Source organism: Cervus canadensis, chromosome 10 (assembly GCF_019320065.1).
Source record: "Cervus canadensis isolate Bull #8, Minnesota chromosome 10, ASM1932006v1, whole genome shotgun sequence".
Classification (NCBI taxonomy): Eukaryota; Metazoa; Chordata; class Mammalia; order Artiodactyla; family Cervidae; genus Cervus; species Cervus canadensis.
Window position 1 is genome coordinate 317,041 of NC_057395.1, and position 23,108 is coordinate 340,148.

A 23,108-nucleotide genomic window follows, 5' to 3' on the forward strand; every position below is an offset into this window, starting at 1 on the left:
GGTTCAGGATAGGTTTCCAACTTTTGGTATGTGTTCTTTGGAACCACCTTCCATTCACAAAACATTGGACACATTATTTGACCCAAGTCACCAGTTCTACTTACCACTTTTTCAATATGAATTTTTGTTTAATAACTTTCATGCAGTTTCCTCTCCTCTGACCTAGTTTGTAGTTACTAAATCCTGCCAAATCTACAGATCACATAAAAACTCAAAGGGAGTGGGATGCAGTCCTGGTGCTGGTACTACAGCAGATTTACCCATTTCCCCCTCCCCAGCGGAAAGGTATACATTGTAAGACAACCTATAGGCAGTTTTTCGTAGACCACAGAGTATCTTGTTGTTCTTCTGCATCATTAATGTCTACTGACTTACATAACCTTAAAAATGGCATAAAGCCCTCTTAAGAGAGTCAAAGGATTTCTGCCTGGTAGTAACTTTCTGTGACCATGGTTTGTAACTTGACCAGTGGGCAGGGGAAAAATGGTATGTTCCACTCATAGGTATATTCTTAAAGGATGAGTGTCCTCTTAGTGTAAACTTGGCAGTTATATCATTAATGTGAACTCCCCAAGATGATTAAGGTTTGTGTGAGACATGGCATCATGTAGAAAAAGCACTGGTTAAGGAATTATGGGGCCTCAGCTTGTGCTCAATTTTGTATTTTCTTGGTGTGTGTTCTCAATCAAATCTCAAAACATCTCTAAGCTTCTATATCATGAGGCTTACATGATTGCTAATAACCCTTCAAATTCTAATGTTTTATGACCGTGCAGTGCAGACGTATGCTTTCTCTTCTGTGATAACAAATACTAATTAACTTGGTACTACACATAGATACAATAATAGACATACATGTGTGTTAATGGTTACCTTCGAAAGTGTTTTGAAATTTGTTTTATATCTATAGAGACTGATATAGAATGCATGACAGATACAGTTAGAAGAGAAAAAGTAATTGGTCAAAGACACAAAGAATCACACTGATAAGAACAAGAGTTTTTCAAGTAATACTTATGGTTTATGTCTTTTCTGGGATTTAATTAACTATGAACCATTAATGACAACAGTAACTATATTTTGTTATTAACAGGGAAAAAGATGAATTCCCTCTAATAATTAAACTCTAGTATTTACTATCAGTGGAAAATTAGCTGCATGTTATTAACTTTTAAGTGTTTTAAAGTAATACATATAATCCTGTGCCCTAATGACTTTAGAAAATGCTTGGTTTCAGTGTTTCCAACTGCTCTTCTATCCACTTTCATTGCTAGCTTAAAATGGAAAAAGCAAGAAAAAAGCCAGTTGATGAGATAAGGAATATAACAGTTATTTCATTGGTTACCAATTTCCTCTACATAATTAAGGTGGCATGTAAATTCGTATCTCTACTAAGTAGAGTTCTCTAGCAGAGTTTACAGTTCACTAACACTGCTTTAGTCCTGGAATAACAGAGTTAGATCATTTCTCTTTGGTGCAGGAACTCCTATGGTCATGAACTTTCTGCAGAACTAATGCTGAAAACTAGACTTGCAAAGTAACTGAACCCTCAGATAAAAGCATAGAATTGTGTTTTCACTGAAGTTTAATATTTAAGCAAGTTTTCTGAAATTTATTTGCTTTTGATTCCTTTATTTTATTACATTCTCATTTTTATTTCTAAAAAAAGTAATGTTATTTACTACAATAACTTTTAAGTGGGGAAAAGCTGGTGGTGTAAAAGTGAAATTGTTTGAACCAAGCAGTTAAATGTGTTTTATGTTTTACTTCAGAGTATTTTTGATTATGTTCTTTCAATTAATTTTTGCTTCAGTGTTGCTTATTAATAGAGGTCCTTGTCAGTTTTGAATGATAAACCTAGACAAAGCAAAAAGTGCTTTCTTTTATATCCATTCATTTAAAAATGTCCTGCTATTTAATAACAAAATTGTTAGTTATTTCATACTTATTTATTAATGATAAATTTATAACTAAATGCTCTAAATGAAATTTGAAAGTCAGAAACTAAGAGGAAAGAAGTTGAATGTACTGCCAAATGTGAAAATGAAAAATTGTTATATCCCATCTCACCAGGTACATCCCTGCCATATGAATGTTTTCTAATATACACAAGAAGGTTATATTTATTAAGTAAAAGTGAAAAATGAAGTCTCTAGGGTGACTTCAATTTGTGAAAGACTTTGTATTTTATGGAAAAGTTCCTAGTTAAGAAACTATGAGGCATCAGTCTATGGATCAATTTTGTTTGTTGTTACTAGATATATGGCCTTGGTGAAATCATTAAACATTTCTGAGCCTCAATATAATGAGGTTTATAAGACTTCTAATTCTTAAGTTATTACGTGTGCAGTCCAGGCATTTCATTTATAATTCTTCTCCTATAATAAAAATATCTAATAAGAATACACACATATTCCACGCACACAAATAAACATACACATGTTAATGTTTAGCTTACAAATGTATCTTGAAACTGTTTATTTCTGTAGTGTCTGATACAGAGCTATTCCCAGATATTATTGGAAGACGTTTTTTGAAGAGTGAATTCAAGACACAACCCGAGAACTATCTTGGTAAGAACAATATTTTGACTCTGTTTCCTGTTTTTTTCATTAATAGCTTCTCTGAAGTTTATTTAACTTTGCATCTTTAGTGACTACAGCGCCTATATGCTATTATTACAGGATTAAAAACTGTCATCAATTCCCTCCTATAATTACTAGAATTCTAGCAGTTACTGTCAGTGGGGAATTAGCTACATTTTGTTAATTTTAGAATTTATTCAATTCAAAAGTGATCCATAAAAAATTCAGTGATACAGTGAAATAAACCAAACAGAGAAAGACAAATACCATATGATTTCACTAATGTGTGGCATTTTAAAAGTTAACCATATGTTACTTTAATAGTAAGAAACAATAAGTTGTCTCACTTGGGAAACAGAAAACAAACTTGAAACAAAAATAGTGCTCTGAAGTTCTAAACACTCAAGTAATTAGAGTGGCCCTGATGGCCAAAGTATAAACTGTATTTACTTAGTAACCTAGACTGTAGTCTGAAGAGCAAGACTCTTGGGTGGCATCCTCTTTTGTTCCATCATCTTTCTCTTCCTGTGCAGCTTTCCATAAATAACCATATTTTTTTCAGTTTTTTCTCCTTTTTTGTGAAACAAAATACATGTTTCCAATGTACTTTATAGCTACTACATGAATAATTCATGTCAAAAAAAAAGAAGGGAAATGGGTTAAAGTTTAAAAAAAAGAATTCTGTGCTTCAAAAGACAATATGAAAGCGTATTTTCTGTCCTATTAATTGACTTAATAGACAGTTGTATAGAACAGTATAAAAAATATGGAAAAGTTATATATGCTGTTGTTGTTCAGTCACTAAGTCATGTCTGACTCTTTGCAACCACATGAGCTGTAGCATGCCAGGCTTCCCTAAACTTCACCATCTCCTGAAGTTTGCTCAAACTCACTGAGTTTGCACATTGAGTCAGTGATGGAATTAAACCATCTCATCCTTTGTTGGCCCCTTCTCCTCCTGCCTTCAGTCTTTCCCAGCATCAGGGTCTTTTCCAGTGAGTCTTCTCTTTGCATCAGGTGACCAAAGTATTGGCTTCAGCATCAGTTCTTCCAGTGAATATTCAGGACAGGCTTCTTTTAGTATTGACTGGTTTGATCTCCTTACTGTCCAAGGGACTCTCAAGAGTCTTCTCCAGCACCACAGTTTGAAAGCATCAATTCTTCAGTGCTCAGCCTTCTTTATGGTCCAACTCTCACATCCATGCATGACTACTGGAAAAACCACAGCTTTGACTATATGGACCTTTGACAGAAAAATGATACCTCAGCTTTTTAATACACTGTCTAGGTTTGTCATAGCTTTTCTTGCAAGGAGCAAGTATCTTTTAATTTCATGGCTGCAGTCACTATCTGCAATGCTTTTGAAGCCCAGGAAAATAAAATCTGTCACTGTTTCCACTGTTTCCCCATCTATTTGCCATGAAATGATAGGACCAGATGTCATGATCTTAGTTTTTGAATGTTGAGTTTTAAGCCAGCTTTTCTCCTCTTTCACTTTCATCAAGAGACTTTTTAGTTCTTCTTCACTTTCTTCCATAAGGGTGCTATCATCTGCATATCTCAGGTTGTTGATATTTCTCACAGCAGTCTTGATTCCAGCTTGTGATTCTTCCAGCCTGACATTTTGAATGATGTACTCTGCATATAAGTTAAATTAACAGGGTGACAATATACAGCCTTTACACACCCCTTTCCCAACTTTGAACCAGTCTGTTGTTCCATGTCTGGTTCTAACTGTTGCTTCTTGACCTGCATACAGGTTTCTCAAGAGACAGATAAGATGGTCTGGTATTCCCACCTCTTTAAGAATTTTCCACAGTTTGTTCTGATCCGCATAGTCAAGGAAACAGAAATAAATGGTTTTCTGGAATTGTCTTGGTTTTTCTATGATCAAGGATGGCAATTTGATCTCTGGTTCCTCTGCCCTTTTTAAATCCAGCTTGTACATCTGGAATTTCTTGGTTCACGTACTATTGAAGCCTAGCTTGAAGGATTTTGAGCATTATCTTGCCAGCATGTAAAATGAGTGCAGTTGTATGGTAGTTTGAACATTCTTTGGCATTGCCCTTCCTTGGAATTGGAATGAAAACTGACCTTTTCCAGTCCTGTGGCCACTGCTGAGTTTTCCAAATTTGCTTGCATATTGAGTACAGCACTTTAACGACATCATTTTAAGATTTTCAATAGCTCAGCTGAAATTCCATCACTTCATATAGCTTTCTTTGTAGTAATGCTTCCTAAGGCCCACTTGACTTCACACTCTAGGGTGTCTGGCTGTAGCTGAGTGACCACACCATCATGGTTATCTGGGTCATTCAGACCTTTTTTGTAGAGTATCTGTGTATTCTTGCCACCTCTCCTTAATCTCTTCTATTTCTTAGGTCCTTACCATTTCTGTCCTTTATTGTGCCCATCTTTGAATGAAATGTTCCCTGGGCATCTCTAATTTTCTTGAAGAGATCTCTAGTCTTTCCCATTCTGTTGTTTTCCTCTGTTTCTTTGCATTGTTCATGTAAGACTTTCTTATCTCTCCTTGCTCTTCTTTGGAACTCTGCATTCAGTTGGGTATATCTCTCCCTTTCTCCTTTGCTTTTTGCTTCTCTTCTCTTCTCAGCTATTTGTAAGACAGCCTCCTCAGACAAAAATTTTGCCTTCTTAAATTTCTTTTTCTTTGGGATATTTCGAAGATTTTTCTAGTGCAAACCTTTTAATTCATAGTGCTTAAACTCAATCTTCCCTCAACTGCTATTCTTTTTTTTAATTGGGGGATAATTGCTTTGCAATGTTTTGTTGGTTTTTCCTGTATAGCACTGTGAATCAGCCATAAGTATACATATATTCCCTCCCTGTTGAGCCTTCATCCCCATCCCACCCCTCTAGGTTGTCATAGAGTACCAATCTGAGCTCCCTCTTTAGACAGCAGTTTTCCACTAGCTATCTATTTTCCACATAGTAGTGTTATAGCAGCATACAGTGCTGCTCTGTCAATTTGCCCCACCCTCTCCTTCCCCCACTGTGTCCACAAGTCTGTTCTCTATGTCTGCATCCCTATGCCTGCCCTGGAAATAGGTTCATCGGTACCATTTTTCTAGATTCCATATATATGCATTAATATACCATGTCAAATCCTGAAGGAAATCAACCCTGAATACTCACTGGAAGGACTGATGCTGAAGCTCCAATTCTCTGGCCACCTGATGTGAAGAACCAACTCATTGAAAAAGATCCTGATGCTGGAAAAGATTGAAGGCAAAATAAGAGGGCAGCAGAGGATGAGATGGTTGGATAGCATCACCAACTCAATGGACATGAACTTGGGCAAACTCTGGGAGACAGTGAGGGACAGGGAGGCCTGACATGCTGCAGTCCATGGGGTCACAAAGAATCAGACACGACTTAATGACTGAACAACAATGGGACCAAATGCTGTTCTGATTGCCTCCCTGCTTATCTGAGGATCCTCTGCTTTCTTGAGTCAAATGATTCCATTCTCCTTATTAACTAATTGGAGGAAGACAAAAGTGGCTAAAATATATATGCTAATCCCTAATTTTGTGTGGCTATAAATTTTATTACTCCAAGTATTATTTATTGAAGACTTGCCTGGCCAGTCTGATTCATTTTTGTTCATTTTGTTATTGATGTTCCAGGTGGTAGCTTCTCTGTCAAGAATGTAATGTAGTACACTTGGGCTGCCAAAATCATCGTGCCACCTTTTGCATTTATGCCTGGGCTCAGCCCTTTTTTCAAAGTGGTCTTCTACTCAGTAGTGTCAGGATCATGACAGGTTTCCAACTACATTTACATGCTCAACTGGAACCAACTTTCACGTGCTAAACTTTTGATCCAGGAAAACAGGCATGCAAACAGAGCTCTGTTAAAACCACTAGCATAAAAATGCAACTGTGTGCATGCCCTTTAGGTCCCCAGTCCTCATTATCCCTTTCTCAGTGTGAATATCTTTAACTTTCATGTATTTTTTATGTCATTTAATCTTAGTTATATTTGCTATCAATTATAGCAAAAACTTTAGACCACATAAAAAGTCAAATGAAAATGGATCCTATCAGAGTCCTGGTTCTGGTACAAATATTGCCATTTCCTCCTTGCAAGACATGAAATATATATGCCCAAGGAATCCCCAAGGCACTTTTTCTTTAAGTCAGTGATACCCACATGATTTACAGTTATGTAGCCTAAAAAGGAATTAAAATTTTCCTGGGCAAGTCAAAGAATTTCTGATTCATGTAAGTTTCTATGACTAAGAAGACTCTTGTTTATATCTTGTCTTGATGGGGAAGAAAATGTGAAGTTGTTCCTCGTTGGGAACATCCTTACAGAGTAACTGTACTTTTGATATGAACTTGGAAATTATATTACTGTCATAAATTCTCTGGAATGATTTCAGCTTGTGTAAGAGAGAGCATTATATGGAAAAATCACTGGTTAAGGAATTAAACACTGGTTAAAGAAAAGATACTGGTAAAAGGAATATAGAAAAGATATTGGTTAGGTACAAAGTGGTACATCCATTTGTCATCCCCTGAATGTTTGATTTGGGTCATATCCTAAATATATCTAAACTTCAATATAATGTAACTTACATATTAATAATTGCTTCCTCTGTTCTAATTTAAGGTTTTGTGATTCTCCAAACCAGACATTTCAATATAACTCATCTTTCATAACAGCAAATACTAATTAGGTCAATCATACACACACACATGTGCACAAACACACACATGCAAACACACACACATGTTTGTATGGAAATAGTTACCTTGTAAAGTGTTTTGAAATTTGTTCTTTTCTACAGGGACTAATATACAAGGCTTGAGAAGTAAAACTGGAAGAGGTGTAATAAAGGGACAATTCAAGACACAATCAACGAATCTCCCTGGTAAGAATAGGAACTTTACAAATCTAAGTTTTTAGGTTTACCTGTCTTCTCTAGCGATATTTAAATAAGAGTCATGAATAACATCAGTATCTATGTTTTATTATTACATGGGCTGAAATTTTCAAGAATTTTTTCCTTAAATTAGTTTTATATTAAATATCAATGTAAAACTATCTGCATATTATTAATGGTAGAACTCATTCATTTAGGATGTAATCCATAAAAACCAGTCCTTAATAAACTTAGCATATGCTTGGTAAAAATATCCCCAATTATATTCTGTTCACTTTCTGTTTTCAGCTTAGGTAGACATTTCTCTTGAATTTGCAAGTGCAGAAAGGCTAGCTAAGGAATGTGATAAGAAGAATATAACATCTCAGTGGTTATCAGTTCCCTCTTTATTAGACCTGTAGTAACAGCATTACACACATTTCTTTATGGTGTTTTCTGTGATATTGAAAGAAGATGCCTAAATAGAGATAAAAGGAAAACAGACACTCAGAGCCCTGTTACTACAGACACAAAGAAGCTGCTGTGTGCATGCCTGAGGACGTGCCCTCTGAGGAGCAATGGGTAAGGCGTCACACCTCAGGAGAAAAGAGATGTTAGTAAGACACTTCTGAGAAATCACTGTAAACAAACAAGCAAACAAGCAAGCGAACACACTAAACAACAAGCCTTATATGGGGAAACAAATCAGAATCCAGAAATACTGTGATATATTATCTAAAATATCCATGCTAAGTCACTTCAGTCACGTCCAACTCTTTGCGACTGCATGGACTGTAGCCCGCCAGGTTCCTCTGTCCATGGGACTCTCCAGGCAAGAAGACTGGAGTGGGTTGCCATGCCCTTCTCCAGGGGATCTTCCTGACCCAGGGATCGAACCCACGTCTCTTATGTTTCCTGCACTGGCAGGCAGATTCTTTACCACTAGTGCCACCCTGGAAGTCCCTAAAATGTCGTTATTAACAAAAAAAAATTAAGACATGCAAGGAAATAGTAAATTGTGATCCATGCACAGGAAAAAGCAGGAAACAAAATATGCTTGTGAGAGTCTTGGATGTTGGATTTAGCAGACAGTGATGACCTAATAGTTATTATAAATAGAAAAATTAAAGAAAACTTTGTTTTAAGAAGAAAACAAAGATATGATGAAAATAATTCATCAACTAGATATTATCATCTAAAAATAAAAATGTAGAAGAACCAAATGTGGTTGAAATATACAACAAATGAAATGAAAATACTGCCTAAGGGAAGAGATTGAATTAGTCTGAAGAAAGAAACAGTGAACTTAAGGTAATGGGAAATACTAGAAGAGAGAGAGTGCAGTAAAAATATTTGAAAAGATGGCTGAAAATTAGGTAAATAACACTAAATGGTAACTAATATAACAAACACTACATATACATACTAAACTTGCTCTAATTTTGTCTCTCAGATTCTTTAAAAATTGTATAGGTTCATAAAGAAATAATTGTAAGAACAATTCTAACAATGTCTTTAATTTTATACATGTAACATGTAATTCAGTAGCACAAAAATGGGGATAAGGGAATAAAACTATATATCAGTCATGCTTCTGCATTTTCCTACACTTTAATTAGTATGACTCTGAAGTTGATTCTAAAATTGACTATGGCGATTGTTATACATTCTATAAATATATTAATAACCATTGATTACATGTTTAAAATGGGCATATTGTATGTTAAACTTTAAAAAAAATAGTTTAGTAAACTCCAAGCAGGATAGGATTTTCCTTTAAATACTTAAAAGCAATGGGAAGATGTTGTGAAGAAGGAAAATTGTGGCTCTGAATAAATGAGGCTTCTTTACCACATATCATTTATGCTTCCAGTGTTTAACCCAATCTGTCCTCAAAGGCTATTCCCATTGCCTCCCTGCTTACCTAAGAAGCCTTTGCTTTTTCAAATCAAATGAATCAGTTCTTCTAATATTTTTTCTGTTGGAAAAACATCAGCAGCTAGAGTCTGCTAATGTTTTATGTGTTATGTGTTGCCATAGCACATATGACTTTCACAAATACTCAATCTAATGTGTCTTTGGTTTTAGTTATGATGTCCCATGGTCTTCACCTCTGTTTAGATTGCAGTGGTGATAAATTTGTGCTGCCTCAGTGATAGCACACACTTGAAATATTCATGGGCTCAGTCATTTCTCCATAGCAGGACTTCTGGTTTATAAATTCTGGATATGACAGTTTCCAGCTTCACTTATATGCTATATTAGAACCAAATTTTGCCCATCAAAATCTTTACCTAATAGGTCACCCAAAGTCACCAATTCTAGTTATTTATTTTGCAATATAAAATTATTTTAAATAAATTTTTTTCTGACATTGAGCCTATATCATTGCTTCTGAATCCATCAAAAAATGAAAATCACACAAAGATTCAAATGGAAAGAGTACAGTACCAATGCTCATATTCATGCAAATTACCCATTTCCTCTTCCCCAAGTAAAAGATCTGGGATAAAGTGCCAGTCGACAGATTCTTGTTAACTTTTCCATCACTGTTGTCTTTTGATTTATAGCTGTTGTTATTTGGTCGCTAAGTTGTGTCCAACTCTTTGCTACCCGTGGACTGCAGCATGCCCTGCTCTCCTTTCCCTCACTGTCTCCCACAGTTTGCTCAAATTTATGTCCATGACTTATATAACCTTTAAAAAAGGAATTAAAATATTCCTAGACAAAGTCAAAGAATTTCTGCCTCACAGTAACATTCTGTGACTGTGATGTCCATTGTTTTTTCGAGGCAACTTGGCCCAGGAAAAAAATGTCATGTCTGGCCTCACCAGGTGTGAAAGTGAAAGTGAAGTTGCTCAGTCGTGTCTGACTCTTTGCGACCCCGTGGACTGTAGCCTACCAGGCTCCTCCGTCCATGGGATTCTCCAGGAAAGAATACTGGAGTGGGTTACCATTTCCTTCTCCAGGAGATCTTCCCAACTCAGGGATCTAACCCGGGTCTCCCACAAGGGAGGCAGACGCTTTAACCCCTGAGCCACCAGGTATAATCCTTACCATATGAATGTAGTTTTAATATACACAAGAAAAGTTATATTAATTAAGATAAAAACTCTCTAGGATGAATTAAATTTGCAAAAAGACTGTTTTATGGAAAAAGTCCTAATTAAAGAATTATGAGGCATAAGTCTATGGATCACTTTTATCACTACTTGGCTATGTGGTCTTCATCAAACTAATAAACATTTCTAAGGTACAATATAATGAGGCTTATATGGTTGCCAGTGGCTTTCCCAGTTCTAAGGTGTTTTGATTCTGTAAGTAAGACATTTCACTATAATTCTTCTTCTACAATAAAATGCTAATTAAAGGATTATTACACACAAACTTACACAACTACATGTTGATATTTACCTTATGAAAGTGTTTTGAAACTGTTTATTTCTATAGACACTGTTACAGAGCACTTCCCAGATGCTGTTGGAAGAAGTATACTAAAGAGTGGTATCAAGACACAATTCAAGAGTCATCCTGGTAAGAGTAAGAATATTGCCAAGTCTATTCTGGCTTATTTATCTTCTCCAGAGTTTGAATTTGAATCTGATTAGTACCTATATGCTGTTATTACAGGATACAGTATCTTCATAAATTCCCTTCTAAAGTTAGAACTGCTGAAACTCCAACAGTTATTATCAATGGAAAATTAGTTACATATTTTAACTTTCAGAACTCCTTCTTTTAAAAAGTGATCCTCAAAATTTTAGTGGTATAGTGAGCTTGGAATATACTTAATGAAAGCATTTCAAGTGCTACTCTTTTTTTTTTTTTTTTTTTCAGGCTAGTTGCTTTGTATTTGGAAAAGCAGAAAGTCTAGTTTATGAATGAGATTAAAAGACTTACTGGATAATTATTTCATTGCTTACTAATTCCCTGTATATAATTAAAATACCAAGTGTATTTTCAGTATCTCAGGTGAAGTAGAGATCTGTAGTCTTGTTACATAGTTCATAGTTTACACTTGTTTCCCCTTGTCTTGGTGTAATGGTGTTTGACACACTGCTCCTTGATCTTTGATGTGATATTAAGGGAGGCAGAAAACCAGAAAGCCTCAGTTGTGTCTCCTCTACAGGATCTTTAATACTTTCTCCTGCTCTCAGCCATTACAACAAAGTATTAATAGTAAGATCCCCCTTATGGCATCAGGTTCAGGATAGGTTTCCAACTTTTGGTATGTGTTCTTTGGAACCACCTTCCATTCACAAAACATTGGACACATTATTTGACCCAAGTCACCAGTTCTACTTACCACTTTTTCAATATGAATTTTTGTTTAATAACTTTCATGCAGTTTCCTCTCCTCTGACCTAGTTTGTAGTTACTAAATCCTGCCAAATCTACAGATCACATAAAAACTCAAAGGGAGTGGGATGCAGTCCTGGTGCTGGTACTACAGCAGATTTACCCATTTCCCCCTCCCCAGCGGAAAGGTATACATTGTAAGACGACCTATAGGCAGTTTTTCGTAGACCACAGAGTATCTTGTTGTTCTTCTGCATCATTAATGTCTACTGACTTACATAACCTTAAAAATGGCATAAAGCCCTCTTAAGAGAGTCAAAGGATTTCTGCCTGGTAGTAACTTTCTGTGACCATGGTTTGTAACTTGACCAGTGGGCAGGGGAAAAATGGTATGTTCCACTCATAGGTATATTCTTAAAGGATGAGTGTCCTCTTAGTGTAAACTTGGCAGTTATATCATTAATGTGAACTCCCCAAGATGATTAAGGTTTGTGTGAGACATGGCATCATGTAGAAAAAGCACTGGTTAAGGAATTATGGGGCCTCAGCTTGTGCTCAATTTTGTATTTTCTTGGTGTGTGTTCTCAATCAAATCTCAAAACATCTCTAAGCTTCTATATCATGAGGCTTACATGATTGCTAATAACCCTTCAAATTCTAATGTTTTATGACCGTGCAGTGCAGATATTATATTGTCTTCCATAATAACAAGTACTAAGTAGCTTAGTACTACATACACAGGCACACATACATGTGTGTTAATGGTTACCTTCGAAAGTGTTTTGAAATTTGTTTTATATCTATGGCAACTGATAAGGAATATATGACAGATACTGTTGAAAGTGAAAAAGAAACTAGTAAAATCAAGACATATCATAAAAGTCACCCTGGTAAGAACAAGAATTTGTCAAGTCTAATATTTATGGTTTATGTCTTCTCTGTGATTTAACTAATGATAGCAATAACTGTATGTTAATATTAATGGGGAGTAATCTTCATGAATTTCATCTTATAATTAACATTAAAGTCTTGTATTTTCTATCAATGGAAATTTACCTAGATTTTGTTTAGTTGTAAGCTCATACATTTGGAAAGTAATTCATATAATCCAATGCTCTAATGACCTTAGAATATGCTTGGTTTAAGTATTTCAAACTGCTAATCTACTCACTTTCTTGCTGGCTTAGAAGAGTGTTGCTTTGAAATTGAAAAAGCAAAAAGGCTAGTTGATAAGTGGTATAAGAATAGGAATGTAGCAGCTATTTTATTCAATTTTCTCTACATGATTAGTCTTGTGTGTAGATTTCTCTCTACTAAAGTGAGGTTCTCTAGCTGAGTTTACAATTCACAGACACAGCTTTAGTCCTGGAGTAACAGGGTTAGATACATTTCTCTTTGGTGAAAGAATGAACTTTTTGCAAAAGTGATGCTGAAAGCCAGAATTTGAAAGTAGCTGAATCCTCAGATTAAAGCACCAAAATATGTTTTCACTGAAATTTAACATTTAAAGCGAGATTTATGAAACCTTCCTTTTGAATGCCTTATTTTGTTACAATCTCATTTCTATTCCTGAAAAAAAATTATTAAAAATAACCAAATAAAAATTATTTACTGACAATTTTTAACTGAGAAAAAGCCAGAAGTGTAAAACTGAAATTGTAGGAACTAAGCAGTTAAATTTGTTTTCTGTTTTGCTGTGATAAATTTGGTATATTATGATAAGACATTTTTCCATGTCTTTAATTTTCAGAGTATTTTTATGTAGGTTCTTTCAATTACTTTGGCTTCAGTGTTGCTTATTAATCCTTCTCAATTTTGAATAACAACCTTAGGCACACCAAGAATTTGCTCTCATTTCCATCCGATTTGAAATGTCATGCACCTTAAGAATGAAATTAATTTAGTTAATTATTTTATACTTATTAATGAGGAGTTTATAATTAAATGCCCTGAATAAAATTTGAGCAATATAAATTGTTAAGGGAAAAAGTGCTGAAAGGAGAATACAGATCAAATATAGAAATGAATATGCAAATATAGAAATGAATATAAAAGGTGATTGGATTAAATTTTGAAATTAAGTGAGATGCTACCTAAGAAAACAGAACAGCAAAAAGGAAGAGAAAATGAAGAAATTGTTTATAGAAATTGGAATGATAGAAAAGTGGCCACTTATATGTGGAAAGAAGACTTTTTACAGTTGCCAAAATGAAGACTAATATGTGAAGGATGGGGAGTAGTGTGCAAATAGTTATAGTGAAATAGTTATAGTGTCTTTGTGAAATTTTTCTTTTTAAATTTTACATTAGGAGTGAATGTATTTAAAAACAAAGATATGTCCACACAACATCAAGAAGAGTTTTTTACTGGGCACATCACAGGAAGTAAATTCCCAATGAACGTGATCAGTTTTTCACAACTTGGCAATCAAGGTAAAAGATATAACAGTATATAATAGATGTCTAATTATTTAGATTAGTTTTGTAGTATGTTTTTAAAATTTTATTCTGTAAAATATTTTAAACATCCAGAAAATAAGAAAATTAACAGAAAACACACAACATTCTAATGGTTCACTTTGTGTGATTTTACAATCCCAATCCCTCCTTTCTCAGCTTTTTTTATACACAGTCATAAAGAATATATAATGATGATCTGTACAAATATATTCTAAAATATTTTATTGTGCCCTCTTTATTTTTTGATGATTCTTTATTGTGAAACTTCCCACCTGTCTTCCTCCCCACTACCCACATTACTGTAGGTCAGTCAAATTTATTAAAAATGTACATGCATACAAATATATATACCCCTTTTTAGCAGAAATTCTCAAGTTAAATGCTTTAATTCCTTTTTAGTCTCTAGAGAATGTTTTTATGCCATCTCAGCAATACTTTTTAAAAGACATTTTTAATCTAGCATTTTATCAGTAGTCAAACTCACAGAACCAGAGAATAAAATGGTTGTTTCCAGGGGTAGGGGTAGAGAGAAGTGGGTAGTTGCTCAATGGATATAAAGTCACATTTATATTAGTTGAGTAAATTCTAGAGATCTTCTGTAAAACATTACGTCTACAGTTAACAATGAAGTATTGTGCATGTAAAAATTGTTAAGACAGGAGTGCTTTGTGCTAAGTGTTTTTATGACATACACATAAAAAGCAAGGAGAAAGGAGAAGTCTCTTATAGGTGATAGACATGTTTATTACCCTGACTGTGATGATGGCATCGCAGGTTGAATGGCTATTTTAAAATTCATCAAAGTGTACACATTACATCTGGGCAGTGTTTTTATATACTAAGTATACCTCAGTGAAGTTGGAAAAGAAAAAGCAGGATGCTACCAAGGAACACAGAATAAAGACAAGGAAGAGAAAATGATGAAATATTTATAGAAGCTAGACTAATAGTCATTGGCAAGTGGCCAAACTATGGGAAGGAAACATTACAAATGCATAAAGACTAATACGTGGGGTTTGGAGAGTAGTGTATGAATGTTCAGACTTCATATAATTTTTCTTTTTAAATTTTATTATAGATTTACTTAAAGGCAAAAATACATTTTTACAGCAAGAAAATGTCTATGCCAGGCACGTTGCACCAAGTAAATATAAAACAAAAGTAATTACTTTATCACCCTTTGATGATGAAGGTAAAAATTTATATATAAAGATATTAAAATACTTTATAACTACCTAGAATAGTTCTTGTGGTATTTTTTTATTCTTTTTATATCTTACTTTTTCTTCAGAAATATCTTAGATAAACCCTTACAAGCCTGAAAATGAAATAACTTTAGTTTCTCCTTTTTACCAGCAGTATATTTCATAATATAGAATTCTTTATTTAATCATTCTTCTATTGAAATTCATTGACTTTTTACACTTTTCACCCTACTAAATGTGTCCATGAATATCTATTCTTGTATATGAATATTTTTATCTCTTTGGGGTAGTATCTTAGGATTGATATTGTTAAAGTATTTATAAGCTTTTAATATTGAAAAATACTTTCAGATTGTTTACCTAAAGGGTGTTAACATTTTTACCAGCAATTGAGGAAAAATATACTTTTCTCTGCATAACCTTCAGCCATATAGATTAGTGGGTTTTTATTTGCTTTTTTCCATTTATGCCCAAAGTTACTAAATCTTATCTCTCATATCTCAATCTAATTTTAATTTTTCCCACATTTGTTAGTGTTATTTTACTGGATAACTACAAAGAAAACTATTTAGCCTAAAGCATAACTATTTATATAGTTCATGATTTGGAGTTAGCAGTGTAGACTGGTTTGAGCTGGGATAATTTATATGTCTTTGGTCAGCTTGTGGCCAGTAGCTTCACTGCATGTCTAGCAACTGGCTTTCTGTTATTTCAGACAATAGAGGTATATGGTTTGGTTTCATCAGAAGACAGAGATTGTGCTAGTTGTTTGAAAAGAGAGCAAAAATAATAAATCTAAGTATAAAATTATTAGCTACATAACTGAAAATGTAAGAAGAATTCTAAAATAACATGGAGAAAGCAGTTTCAGAAGTTTCCACTATTAGGGCTGAAAGAGACTTCAGTATAGGATGTTACTTGGCTGGTGCTGGTGTCTCTGATTTTTCAGGAAGTCTCCTATGTACTTCTGAAGACAAAGCACTGCTAGTGTCTCGGGTGGTGAAAGTTTAATAAAACTTGTTCTTCTAACGTTGGAAGGAATACCTGTCAGGGAATGTTTGATGGGAGGATTCCTACGTGCTGTCTCTCATGAGTCCTTTGTCCCTCTTCAAGAGGAACAGCACACTGCTCCCAGGGACTGAGGTCATTTTGTGAGGCAGGCTTGGGTCTCCTTTAGTAAACATTCTCTTTAGGACAAAACTGCTTAGTCTTGCTCCCCTTTCTTGAGATATGGATTGTCTCCTGACCTTGTGACTAACGTTACCCCTTGTTCCCTTGGTAACGGTTGCTGTACGTTTGGTTTTCTGATCTCTATCATTCCCGGAAGAAGTTTCTTGTACCACAGCCTATATATACTCATAGAAAAATCATTAAAGCACCTTTGCCTCATCAGAGCTTAGGTCCCCGTGTCTTTTTTGTTTCTCTCTCTGTCTCTCTCCCTCTTTTTTTCTGGCTGATTGTCTGGAGCGTTGGAGACCCGTCATGCTCACTTTCCTGCCCGGGCTTCTAAAACCCTCTCGAGAAGGCACTTTGTGCCTTCACCCCCTCGAGGGGGCGCCTGGTGCCTTCATGAACGATGCAAGTCCTGTGTCAAGGGCTTTATTGGTCCTCTGCGTAAACCAGGGAATATCAGCCTCTTTCTCTCTTTTACTTTCTTATCATCGACTCGGTACCACCAGGTTCTGGTCCATTAAAGGACCCCAACAAATACCAACAATTTGTGCCATGGAAAGAATTTCTGCTCCTGGGGAAAGATACATTGCTGGCATGATGTTCACCAGAGCTGAAAAGGGACATGAGCTCTTGGGAAGCCCCTTGGTAACCAGGTGGGAGAAACAGATTCCTTGGTTATTTTCCAGAAGTCTCCCTCTAGCAGACCCTGTCTGCACAGCCTAACTCGGTGCTGCCTGGCAAAGCATAAATGTTGTTTGTAGGATTCCAGATCCAGTACCACAAAGCAGAATATAAGAGTGGTTTGGAACCTAATAGAAAATAAGCTTCTCAAGTGTTACTGGAGGTAACCTCCCTACATGTCTCTCATCTTTCATCTGGTTGGCTTAGGGGTCTTCACATTGTAACCTCGGATCCTTAGCACAGCATGGGGGCAAATCTCAATCAATGCACAAGCAATTTTCAAGTCTCTGCCTGCATTTGTCTGCTTTTCTTGCATTCATTGAAGTCATATTACCAAGATCAGAGTTGTGTGGGAGCACATGAATACAGGTAGTCAAGAACATGTTGAGCCTGTTATTGAATCCAGTCCACCAGTGCTGCTTCTGGTTGCAAATACCCATGATTCCTACTCCCCTCCCATGCAAAATACATGTGCTCTTCCAAGAATTCCACAAATTCTCATTAAAATTTGATATCAGTGCCAAAGACCACTGTCTTAGGATCTATAATCTCTTTCAGAGGCAGCTCCTGTGCTGTGACTTCCCATAAAACACACACACACAATACAGTAGTAGCACAGACAGGAAATTCCAAAGTTTCCTGGTGGTTCAGACGGTAAAGAATTCTCCTGTAATGCAGGTCTCTAAGTCAGGAAGATCCCCTGGAGAAGGGAAAAGCTACCCACTCTAGTATTCTTGCTTGGAGAATTCCATGTACAGAGGAGCCTGGCAGGCTCCAGTCCTTGGGATCACAAAGAGTCAGACGTGACTGAGCAACACCATAGTAGACACTCCCCTATAAAATGTGGGGAAAAAAACAGGCATATAGCAATGAACCATACATTTAGGTCATCTTTTCCATCATTTGATTATATTTTAATTATAATTTTCTCTGTAAAATATGCATTCAGAAACAAACCAGGAACTTCACTGGTAGTCCTGTGGTTAAGACTCCATGCTTCCACTGAGGGGGTGTCAGTTCAATCCATGATCAGGAACTAAGATCCTGCATGCCAATTTGCATGGCCAAAAATAATACAACAAATAAACCCAGGAGGGAAGGCAGAACTGACTGTACTGCAGATGTATGACAGGTGACATCAGCATCATGATGGCACAGGATACTGCTCCTAATCTGCCTCTTATCAACAATAAAAATTTGTCATGTATCCATGAACAAAAGTGAACAAAAGTGATATTGTGGGAGTCTGGGGTCCATCATCATCCACCAGGGGACTTGGAGGAGTTCCATATGCCTGTGCATCAGGTAATAGGAAGACAGACCTCCATCCTGATTGTGGACCTTCAGTAGCTTATAAACTGATTCCAGCTCCTCTTGGCCATGGTCCAGGATAACCCTGACTGGGGCAGTCATCACTGTCAGGAGAGGCTTAATGGAAGTCTGGATTTCTCAAGGAAAAGTTCCAGCACTCCATTGGAACAAAAGATGAGTTTGGACACATTAGAGTGAATAAGAGGGACAGTTTGACTTTGCTGACCTTCCCTAAGATGGAACAGGTAGGGCCAAGCAAAAGCCATCCTGTGAGGAGGTGAGAGGTAGGTCAGAGGAAGAGCAAGTGAATGAGCATCAGGCTTCTGCAGCTGTTTGGGGTGCAGCCAAAAAGACTCATTTCTTCTCTCCTGTAGCATTCAGAGCACTAAATTACAGGACAATATGAGGTCAGGAGAGGCAGATAAGATTTTTGGAGAACATTAAAGGAATTGGGTTCCTTCTGACTATGCTGTGAACTCCATCAGAAAGCCCACCTATGAACTTTCTGGGAGAGCCTCACTTGCAGATACCCCCAGCTGGCCTGTAGCTCCCCCAGGGTCAGGCATGCCTCATCCACATGCCCTCATTCTACAGCCAACTCCCTGTGGATGCTCCTGAGTGTGGCAGCCAGAGCATTCTTTGTTGGACAGCTATGGAGCACTTTCCGAAAGCAGGCCAGTGTCTGTGGACCAGAGAGAAACCAGAAACTTGAGACGTAGCACCACTTTAGAGAAACAAAAGGGAGGTTATCAGCCTTGGACCTGGTGCATTGCAGAATCCAGAGATGATATACAAGCTTAAGAATTCTGCCACAAGCGGGAGCAAGAAATGTGAGCAGATGTATTCACTCAAGGTCTGAGAAAACCTCCAGGTCTCTAACAGGGCTGATGGAAAGCACTTCTCCCCTGAAGGCAGTAGTAAGTCTGAAGGAGGGGACTGCTGCTTTGGATGTGAAGCATCTAAAGCCCAAGGAACACAAAAGAATCAAGGCAACATGATACTACCAAAACATCACAATAATCTTCCAGAAACCAACCCCAAAGACGTGGAGATCTGTAATTTACCCAATAAAGAATTAAATTGTATATATTGTATATATATATTATATATTGTATTGTATAATATATATATATTGTATATATGTTGATCAGTCACTAAGTCTGACTCTTTGCGATGCTATGAACTGCACCCTACCAGGCTTCTCAGTCCTTCACTATCTCCCTAAGTTTGCTCAGACTCATATCCATTGACTCAGTGATGCCATCCAACCATGTCATCCTCTATTGTCCCCTTCTTCTCCTGCCCTCAATCTTTCCCAGCATCAGGGTCTTTTCCAATGAGTCAGCTCTTCATATCAGGTAGCCAAAGTATTGGCGCTTCAGCTTCAGCGTTAGTCCTTCCAATGAATGTTCAGGGTTGATTTCCTTTAAGATTGACTGGGTTGATCTCCTTGCAATCCAAGGAACTCTCAGGAGTCTTCTCCAGCACCACAGTTCAAAAGCATCAATTCTTCAGCTCTCAGCCTTTTTATGGTTCATCTCTCACATCTGTACATGACTGCTGGAAAACCCATAGTTTGACTATATGGACCATTGTAGCCTAAGTGATGTGTCTGCTTTTTAATATACTGTCTAGGTTTGTCATAGGTTTTCTTCCAAGGAGCAAGTGACTTTTAATTTCATACCTGCAGTCACCATCTGCAATGATTTTGGAGCCCAAGAAAAGAAAGTCTGTCACTGTATCCATTGTTTCCCCATCTATTTGCCATGAAGTCATAGGACCAGATGCTATGATCTTCGTTTTTTGAATGTTGAGTTTTAAGTTAGCTTTTTCACTGGCTTTCACCCCCATCAAGAGGCTTTTTAGTTCCTCTTTGCTTTCTGCCATTTGGGTGGTGTCATCTGCATATCTGAGGTTATTGATGTTTCTCCCGCCAATCTTGATTCCAGCTTGTGATTCATCCAGCCATGCATGTCACATGATGTACTCTGCATATAAGTTAAATAAACAGGATGGCAACCTACAGTCTTGACATACTCTTTTCCCAATTTTGAACCAGTCTGTTGTTCTATGTCCTGTTCTGTTGCTTCTTGACCTGCATACGGGTTTCTCAGGAGGCAGGTAAGGTGGTCTGGTATTCCCACCTCTTGAAGAATTTTTCACAGTTTGTTCTGATCCACACAGTCAAAGGCTTTAGCATAGTCAAGGAAGCAGAAGTAGATGTTTTTCTGGAATTCTCTTGCTTTTTCTATGATCCAGCAGATGTTGGTAATTTGATCACTGGTTCCTCTGCCTTTTCTAATCCAGCTTGTATATCTGGAAGTTCTCAATTCATGTACTGTTGAAGCCTAGCTTGAAGGATTTAGAGTATTGCCTTGCTCAGTTTTTTTTACTCTCCTCTTTCACCTTCATCAAGAGGCTATTTAGTTTCTTTTCACTTTTAGCAATTGAAGTGATTATCATATGCATATCTGAGGTTGTTGATATTTCTACTGGCAGTCTTGGTTCTAGCTTATGAGTCATCTAGCCCAGCATGTCACATGATGTACTCTGCATGTAAGTTAAACAAGCAGGGTGACAATATACAGCCTTGACGTACCCCTTTTTCAGTTTTACAATGTTCATATATATATATATACACATAAACACACAATGGAATACTATTTAGTTAATCTATCAACACTGAGTTTATTTATTTAGAGTTCTTTAATTTCCTTCAGCAATGTTTTTTAACATTTACTATAAGCTATTCCCCTTCACTGAATTTATTGCTATTTTATTATTTTGATGCTTTCACAAATAAAATTGTTCCCTTAATTAAGTTTTTGGATTACTCTGTGCTCTTATATAGAAATAAAATTAAGTTTTATTTTATATGTCCAGCAATACAGTTTTATGACGTAGTCTTTTTAATCAGTTAATTGAAAAAGAGGTAGAAATGTATATTGTCATTTATATTTACCTATATAATTACCTTTAAGGTACTTTTTTATTTCTTCATGTGGATTCGAGTTACCTTCTGTTGTCATTTTGTCTCAGCCTGATGTATTCCCTTTAGTGTCCCCCTCAGTCAGTCTCTCCCATGAGGAAGTTTTCATAAGCCTCTTATCATTCTCCATCAGAGGGCAGACAGACTGAAAACCACAATCACAGAAAACTAACCAATCTGATCACATGGACCACAGCCTTGTCTAACTCAATGAAACTATGAGCCATGCCGTGTAGGGCTACCCAAGACGGACGGGTCATGGTGGAGAGGTCTGACAAAACGTGGTCCACTGGAGAAGGGAATGGCAAACCATTTAAGTATTCTTGCCTTGAGAACCCCATGAACAGTATGAAAGGCAAAAAGATAGGACACTGAAAGATGAACTCCCCAGGTCGGTAGGTGCCCAATATGCTACTGGAGATCAGTGGAGAAATAACTCCAGAAAGAATGAAGAGATAGAGCCAAAGCGAAAACAACATGCAGTTGTGGATGTGACTGGTGATAGAAGTAAAGTTCAATGCTGTAAAGAGCAATATTGCCTAGGAACCTGGAATGTTAGGTCCATGAATCAAGGCAAATTGGAAGTGGTCAAACAGGAGATGGCAAGAGTAAATGTCGACATTTTAGGAATCGGTGAGCTAAAATGGACTGGAATGGGTGAATTTAATTCAGATGACCATTATATCTACTACTGTGGGAAAGAATCCCTTAGAAGAAATGGAGTAGCCATCATAGTCCACAAAAGAGTCTGAAATGCAGTACTTGGATGTATCTCAAAAACTGCAGAATGATCTCTGTTTGTTTCCAAGGCGACCATTCAATATCATAGTAATCCAACCAGCTTCTATGCCCCGACCAGTAATGCTGAAGAAGCTGAATGGTTCTGTGATGACCTAAAGACGTTCTAGAACTAACACCCAAAAAAGATATCCTTTTCATTATAAGGGACTTCCTACTTTTGTAGGAAATACCTGGAGTAACAGGCAGATTTGGCCTTGGAGTACAGATGTAGCAGGGCAAAGGCTAATAGAGTTTTGCCAAGAGAACCCACTGGTCAGAGCAAACGTCCTCTCCCACCAACACAAAAAAAGATTCTACACATGGACATCACCAGATGGTCAATACCAAAATCAGATTGATTATATTCTTTGCAGCCAAAGATTGAGAAGCTCTATACAGTCAGCAAAAAAAGACTGGGAGCTGACTGTGGCTCAGATCATGAACTTCTTATTGCCAAATTCAGACTTAAAGAAACTAGGGAAAACCACTAGCCCATTCAGGTATGACCTAAATCAAATCCCTTATGACTATACAGTAAAAGTGAGAAATAGATTCAAGGGACTAGATCTGATCGACAGAGTGCCTGAAGAACTACGCACAGAGGTTCGTGACATTGTACAGGAGGCAGGGATCAAGACCATCCCCACGGTAAAAAAAAAAAAGCAAAAAGGCAAAGTGGTTGCCTGAGGAGGACTTACAAGCAGCTGAGCAAAGAAGAGAAGCAAGAGGCAAAGG

The 23,108-nt window shown here is 36.7% G+C and overlaps 1 protein-coding gene across 1 annotated transcript in view; it reads left to right on the forward strand.

Moving 5' to 3' along the window:
* Positions 1-23,108, forward strand: part of LOC122448351 (coiled-coil domain-containing protein 7-like) — a 171,022-nt gene that overhangs the window by 134,109 nt on the left and 13,805 nt on the right. The window contains exons 22-24 of the mRNA XM_043479596.1: positions 2,490-2,573; positions 7,402-7,485; positions 10,927-11,010. Coding sequence (XP_043335531.1) covers positions 2,490-2,573; positions 7,402-7,485; positions 10,927-11,010 — 252 coding nt within the window. The remainder of the gene's footprint in view (positions 1-2,489; positions 2,574-7,401; positions 7,486-10,926; positions 11,011-23,108) is intronic.